Consider the following 7,739-nt stretch of genomic DNA (forward strand, 5'->3'; position numbering starts at 1 on the left):
CACACACACACACACACACACACACACACACACACACACACACACACACACACACACACACACACACACACACACACACACACACACACACACACACACACAGCATCCTAGCACCCCAGCATAGCTAACACCCAGAGAGAGGAGAGACTGATTAGAGAGTCCCCAAACAGCCTGTGTGTCTCTCACTGCCCCAGATTTAAAGGTCCAATGCAGCTATTTTTATCTCAATATCAAATAATTTCTGGGTAAATGTTGAAGTACCTTACTTTTTTTTAAACCATTTTAATTGAAAACAAACAAAAATACCAGAAAATGTGCTGTTTTTGCAGAGAGGTTTGAAACTCTCTCTTTGTTATTGGTCTATTAACTTGTATTGCCTGGTGCTGTCACCAGGCAAGCCCACACTCCATCCCACCAAAACAGACTGAAATTTAAAGCAGTGTTTTTAAACAATTCTTTCACTATAAGGGCATTATCATAATTGTCAACATTTTACAGTGTAATTCCAACCTCATAGTTTTTGACTGCACTGGGACTTTAAGAGCTCCCCTTCTCTCTCACACACACACACACACACACACACACACACACACACACACACACACACACACACACACACACACACTCATGTGCAACCGTACCATCTCTTCCTGTTATCTCTTATTTCCTCCCTCCCTCTTTCCCTCTCTCTCTCGCACACACTTTTTGCGCCACGAGGATTCAGCATTAGATTCCCATATGTTCATGAGGCGTCTCTAACCCAATTTGCGCTGTATAACACGGACAGATTCTCTGTGTACCTGGAGAATAGCTAGCTGTCTGTTCCAACCGGCTGTTTCTACTGCACCTTCTGTTTCTCTCATCTCCCTCTCTCTCCACCCCTCCACTCTTCTACTCTCCTCTGTTCATCCCCCTCTCCACCTTTACCTGCGCCTCTCCTCCCTCTAGCCACCCCAACACTCAATCTCTTTTTCACTCTTCACCTCTATGTCCTCTCCCCATTTAAGTCCCTCTCCCCTTGTTCTCTCTTCATCACTGTCGTACCGAACAGTATTGCCCCTGACAGCCTGTATCCCCTCCAGACTCCCACCCTTTGGATCTCACTCCCACTTTCAGTGCAGATGGTTGTTTTACCATAATGCTTGCCTGCACAACTCCTGCTTCACACTCACACTCACACACACATCTCTGAGCCATGAACACATAATTATGGGTTTTCTGTCAGGGGAACAGGGAATAGGGGAAAACAGGCCATCTCAACACCATCCCAGAGTACATTATTTAGATGAGATTAAAATGGATTAGATTACATTTAATCAAATACTTCCACTGTAATTTGTGAACATTTCTCATTCAATTAGACAATTCCACATTTTCTGACTTTGGCTTCCCAAAGCACAGATGAAACTCGTATTTACCACCAACTGAATTTCTGAATGGTGGTACATGGTGTTTTGGGGATGCTCCCTTTCCGTTTAATTAAGAAAAAATATGTTATAGTAATACAGAACAAGTTGTTTTGAAATGTTAGTGTCTTTCAACAGCCGCAGCACAACACAGTTCTAGTTGAATACAGTTTGAAAAGGGAAAGACCCTTAAAAACATCTGGAATCTAATTGTTTTCTCTTAATCTTGATTGGTTGGAAGGGGCTGGTAGTAGGATATTGGGTGGTTGGTCATTCTGATTTTGTGTGTGTGTGTGTGTGTGTGTGTGTGTGTGTGTGTGTGTGTGTGTGTGTGTGTGTGTGTGTGTGTGTGTGTGTGTGTGTGTGTGTGTGTGTGTGTGTGTGTGTGTGTGTGTGTGTGTGTGTGTGTGTGTGTGTGTGTGTTGACAGGCGGGGACGTGTGCATAACGGGTCATGACAGTGGGCCAGTGTTTGAGGAGCAGCCCAGCAGTGTGGTTTACCCAGAAGGTCTCAGTAAGGGAACAGTTACTCTCAACTGCCAGGCTAGAGCCAGCCCTGCTGCTACGTACAGGTAAGAACAAACATGTGCACACACACACACATCTGAGAAGCAGTCATCAGAGAGGTGGTACAGGTACTAAGTGCTCATCTCTACAGCGTTATGTAACTTCTTCCCTGTCCGGTAGGTGGCATGTGAATGGTACGAATGTCCCAGTAGGGGACCTCCGGTATACACTGGTAGCCGGTAACCTGGTGATCAGTGGTCCCCAGTACGGCAGTGACGGAGGCTCCTACCAGTGTCTGGCCATGAACCGCTGTGGCACCATACTCAGCCGCGTCGCCAATCTCAAATTCGGCTGTAAGTACATTAATTTATTCATATGTATGTATTTACCATTCTCTGTGATGATGCATATTAATCAAGATGTATTGGATCCCCGTTGTTATTCATCAAACTCTCTTTTCTGTGGATCTCATCTCAGTCCATTGATTGGTTTATATAGTGAAAAGAAGAAATTGATCAGCGAGAAGTACACTTTCGTCTTGTGGTACTCTTGACTGAGTTTTTTTTCATCGTCTCGTGTAGTTTGTTTTCTATCTTCTTGTGATATCCTTCTTTACTGTTTTTCTAGACCTCCATGACTTCTCTGGGGAAGGGCAGAGCCCGCAGACAGTGTACGAGGGTGCAGGTGCCTTCCTGGCCTGTCAGGCCCCCGCCCACTATCCAGGTACACACACACACACACACACAAATCAAAATCAAATCAAAGTTTATTTGTCATGTGCGCCAAATACAACAGGTGTGTAGAACTTACAGTGAAATGCTTACTTACAGGCTCTAACCAATAGTGCAAAAAAGGCATTAGGTGAACAATAGGTAGGTAAAGAAATAAAACAACAGTAAAAAGGCAGGCTATATACAGTAGCGAGGCTATAAAAAGTAGCAAGTCTACATACAGACAACGGTTAGTCGGGCTGATTGAGGTAGTATGTACATGTATATATTGTAAGGGTAAAGTTACTATGCATATATGTTGAACAGAGAGTAGCAGTAGCGTAAAAGAGGGGTTGGCGGGTGGTGGGTGGTGGGACACAATTCAGATAGCCCGGTTAGCCAATGTGCGGGAGCACTGGTTGGTCGGCCATATTGAGGTAGTATGTACATGAATGTATAGTTAATAAAGTGACTATGCATATAAGATAAACAGAGAGGAGCAGAGATGGTGGGGGGGGCACACAATGTAAATTGTCTGGGTAGCCATTTGATTACATGTTCAGGAGTCTTATGGTTTGGGGGTTAAAAACTGTTGAGATGCCTTTTATTCCAATCTCTGCTTTCTCTCTGAGTGCTCCCTTGAACTAGTTTGTGGAATGTTTTCATTGATAAGCCCCTATTTATGGCACATTGATTAACTCTCACTCTCCTCCTCGTCTTCTCTCTCGCTCTTGCTCTCCCTTCTCTCTCTTTCTGTCCCTTTCTCCTCTCGTTAGCGCTGTCCTACCGCTGGTTCGTTAACGACTTCCCCAACTTCGTGAAGCCTGAAGGGGGTAGGTGGTTCGTCTCCCAGGTAACGGGCAACCTGTACCTGGCCAAGGCGGAGCCTAACGATACAGCAAGCTACTTTTGCTTCACCACCATCGACATGGACATTAGTACCAAGAGTACCTTCAGCAAGGCCAACCAGCTCACCGTGCAGCCAGACGGTACAGGAGTGTGTGTGTGTGTGTGTGTGTGTGTGTGTGTGTGTGTGTGTGTGTGTGTGTGTGTGTGTGTGTGTGTGTGTGTGTGTGTGTGTGTGTGTGTGTGTGTGTGTGTGTGTATATGTGTGTAGAGAAAAAAGGCCTATTCAAGTACTCTGTTCCTCTTACACGGTAATTGTGCAGCTTTGAAAAGCGTTTGACATTTCAATTGACAAGGAACTACAAAGAATACAGTGCTGTATATTTCTCCTCTAAGAGGAGAGACTTGAAGTGCAGTTGCAGCTTATAATTTGCTTTATTTCACATCAGCCATTTTCGCTGTTGTTGACATGTCCTCTCTATTAACCACAGCCAATATCAGGAAGTCAGCTCCTGCTATCAAAGTGCGTTTTCCAGCAGAAACGTACGCCCTGGCAGGACACACCACCCAGCTGGAGTGCTTTGCCTACGGAAAGTAAGTCCCTGATCCATGTTATTATCCCATATTGTTAAAATATCTCCAATTTGCAAGCTTATAACAATGCAGTAATCAATAAAAATTTAATACTAAAAATAACAGGGTAGAACAAAAACACAATAAATAAAAATTAGAGGAATGCGATAAAGTATGTAGGCATTCTCTATACACGATTTGTTGTATACTGTATCCACACACTCTCGCCCTGCATTCCCCTTTTCTTGCCTCTCCCTCCTCCAATGTCCTCTTCCTCCTCCACCTTCCCCTCCTTCTGCCCATGCCTCTCTCCCTCTTTATCCACCACTGCTTCCCTTCCCTCACCTTAGTCCCATCCCAAAGTTGCGTTGGAGGAAGGTGGATGGTCTGTTGCCGTCTAAGGCAGGGGCCAGTGCAGAGGGACCCATCCTCACTCTGCCTGAGATGACCTTCCATGACGAGGGCGTGTACGAGTGTGAGGCCTACAACTCTGAGGGCCGAGACAAACACCAGGGACGCATCAACGTGCAAGGTAGGGTAGAGACACAAACAAACACACACACACAATTTCTAAGACTTTACTGAGTTACAGTTCATATTAGGGACTCAGTCAATTGAAAAACCACTAGGCCCTAATCTATGAATGACACATGACTGGGAATACAGATATGTATCTGTTGGTCACAGATACCTTAACGAAAAAAGGTATGTCATGGATCAGAAAACCAGTCGGTATCTGGCGACACATTCCTTCGCATAGAGTCGATCAGGATGTTGATTGCTGCCTGTGGAATGTCGTTCCACTCCTCTTCAATGGTTGTGTGAAGTTGCTGAATATGTGCGGGAATTGGAACACGCCATCTTACACGTCAATCCAGAGCATCCCACACATGCTCAATGGGTGACATGTATGGTGAGTATGCAAGCCATGGAAGAACTGGGACATTTTCAGCTTCCAGGAATTGTCTACAGATCCTTGCGACATGGGGCCGTACATTATCATGCTGAAACATGAGGTGGAGAGAGTGGATGAATGTCACGACAACGGGCCTCAGGATCTCATCACGGTATCTCTGTGCAATCAAATTGCCATCGATAAAATTCAGCTGTGTGTCATGCATAGGTGTAATAGGTGGCAGGGAAGTCAGGCGCAGGAGAGTCAAATGGAGTGTAAAATGGAGTCTTTTAATAAAGTCCACGGAGTATGCTCCATAACACTAAAAGTACATAACAAACAAACATGGGTACAAGGACCCGACGCGCACCTATACAACAAACACACTACACTGACAATAAAACAATCTCTGACAAAGACATGAGGGGAAACAGAGGGTTATATACACAACAGGTAATGAATGGGATTGAAAACAGGTGTGTGGGAAGACAAGACAAAACCAATGGAAAATGAAAAAAGGATCAATGATGGCTAGAAGACCGGTGACGTCGAACGCCGAGCCCCGCCCGAACAAGGAGAGGCAACGACTTCGGCAGAAGTCGTGACACTGTGTTCATTGTCCGTAGCTTATGCCTGCCCATAACACAATGTTGACATCAGAAAACTGCTCGCCCACACAACACCATACACGCTGTCTGCCATCTGCCTGGTACAGTTGAAACCAGGATGTAGATCACACTTCTCCAGCATGCCAGTGGTAAACGAAGGTGAGTATTTGTCCACTGAATGTTATGACTCTGAACTGCAGTCAGATGAAGACCCTGGTGAGGATAACAAGCATGAAATGAGCTTCTCTGAGACGGTGTCTGACAGTTTGTGCAGAAATTCTTTGGTTATGCAAACCTACAGTTTCATCAGCTGTCCTGGTGGCTAGTCTCCGGATGTGGAGGTTCTCGGCTGGCGTGGTTACACGTGGTCTGAGTGTGAGGCCTGTTGTCAACAGGTCTGGTGGACATTCCTGCAGCCAGCATGCCAATTGCACGCTCCCTTAAAACTTGAGACATCTGTGGCATTGTGTTGTGTGACAAAACTGCACATTTTAGAGTGGCCTTTTAATGTCCCCAGCACAAGGTGCACCTGTGTAATGATCATGCCGTTTAATCAGCTTCTTGATATGCCACACATGTCAACTGGATGGATTATCTTGGCAAAGGAGAAATGCTCACTAACAGAGAGAAATAAGCCTTTTGTACATATGGAACATTTCTGGGATCTTTTATTTCCGCTCATGAAACACGGGACCAACACTTTACATGTTTATATTTTTGTTCAGTGTAGTATCCAGCAGCAAGTCTGAAACCCTGTTCCCCCTGAATATCACCATTATATGACCATCAGAACCATCCGTGTTTACCTGAATTTGTCTGTGAACTTGTCCCTGTATCTGTTTGGTCCCTTCAGCCCAGCCAGAGTGGCTGCAGGTGATGAGTGACTCGGAGGTGGAGATCAGTTCAGAACTGCACTGGACCTGTGTGGCTGCTGGCAAACCAAGACCCTCCATACGCTGGTTACGTAATGGACAGCCCCTTAGCACACAGGTATATACACACACACACACACACACGTACACATAGACACACAAGCCCATGTCGCTCGTCTCTACCCTCCCTTGTGTGATGTTTTTCCCCCTCCCTATTCATTTATCTATATCTCGATCCATCCATTCCTCTATCTCTCCATCCATCCCTCTGACATCAGGACCGAGTGGAGGTCAATGGGGGTCGTCTGAAGGTCATCAACCTGGCACTGGAGGATTCTGGGATGTATCAGTGTGTGGCTGAAAACAAACACGACACCATCTACTCCAACGCCGAACTGAGGGTGCAAGGTGAGAGGTCAGGGTTCAAGGGTTAAAACCAAACCCCATAAACACTGCAGCCCAAGAGAAATGCAACTTAATTAACACCCGAGTTCTAACCTCTCTAACTCCCTGTCCTCCCCCCTGTGTTGTGGTCTCCAGTCCAGGCCCCAGACTTCCGCTCCAACCCGGTGAGGAGGTTGGTCCCAGCAGCCCGAGGGGGGCAGGTGATGTTGGAGTGTCGGCCTCGAGCCGCCCCAAAACCTACCCTGTTCTGGAGCCGTGGCACTGAGCTCCTCACCAACAGCAGCAGGTACATGCACAAACACACACCTGACCCTGAACCTCACTTTAACCTTAGATTCAGACTTACTGAGGCTTGATTCAGAAAGCCTCAACAGTTCTGGGGGGGGGATTAAAAGATAAATGTGATCTGAAAGAAAAGTGTCTCATGTTTTAGCTTCAATTTTGTCCAATACTCAACAACAAGTGCAAACTGCAAACTCATGAAAACATTTGGGATAATAAAGATTACATTTCCTGCTTCTTCTCCCAGGGTGACAGTGACTCCAGATGGGCTCCTGTGGATCCACAACATCAGCAGGGCAGATGAGGGGAAGTACACCTGCTTTGCTGAGAACTACTTGGGCAAGGCCAACAGCACTGGACACTTGTCAGTTAGAGGTACACAAAAGCATGGATGCACACATACATACACACGCAAAAACACACACACATTTGCACACACATGGCATGCACATTCTTACACACGTGTACACACACACTGGCCACTGAAACACCAGTGTTTGTTTTAAGACAGTTTTACTCCTCCCCTACTCTCCTCCTTCGCTTTCTCCTTCCCCTCTCTTCCCCAGATGCCACTAAAATCACCCTAGCTCCCTCCAACGCTGACATCAACCAGGAAGAGAACGTCACGCTGCAGTG

General features: G+C 46.0%; 1 protein-coding gene across 1 annotated transcript in view; it reads left to right on the forward strand.

Moving 5' to 3' along the window:
• Window positions 1-7,739, forward strand: part of LOC135539741 (contactin-2-like) — an 86,881-nt gene that overhangs the window by 65,921 nt on the left and 13,221 nt on the right. The window contains exons 3-13 of the mRNA XM_064965827.1: window positions 1,836-1,977; window positions 2,093-2,265; window positions 2,540-2,635; window positions 3,399-3,611; window positions 3,960-4,062; window positions 4,392-4,573; window positions 6,398-6,534; window positions 6,695-6,824; window positions 6,957-7,107; window positions 7,351-7,478; window positions 7,670-7,739. The exon at window positions 7,670-7,739 is cut by the window's right edge and continues 106 nt beyond it. Coding sequence (XP_064821899.1) covers window positions 1,836-1,977; window positions 2,093-2,265; window positions 2,540-2,635; window positions 3,399-3,611; window positions 3,960-4,062; window positions 4,392-4,573; window positions 6,398-6,534; window positions 6,695-6,824; window positions 6,957-7,107; window positions 7,351-7,478; window positions 7,670-7,739 — 1,525 coding nt within the window. The remainder of the gene's footprint in view (window positions 1-1,835; window positions 1,978-2,092; window positions 2,266-2,539; window positions 2,636-3,398; window positions 3,612-3,959; window positions 4,063-4,391; window positions 4,574-6,397; window positions 6,535-6,694; window positions 6,825-6,956; window positions 7,108-7,350; window positions 7,479-7,669) is intronic.

Source organism: Oncorhynchus masou, chromosome 5, assembly GCF_036934945.1.
Source record: "Oncorhynchus masou masou isolate Uvic2021 chromosome 5, UVic_Omas_1.1, whole genome shotgun sequence".
NCBI lineage: Eukaryota > Metazoa > Chordata > Actinopteri > Salmoniformes > Salmonidae > Oncorhynchus > Oncorhynchus masou.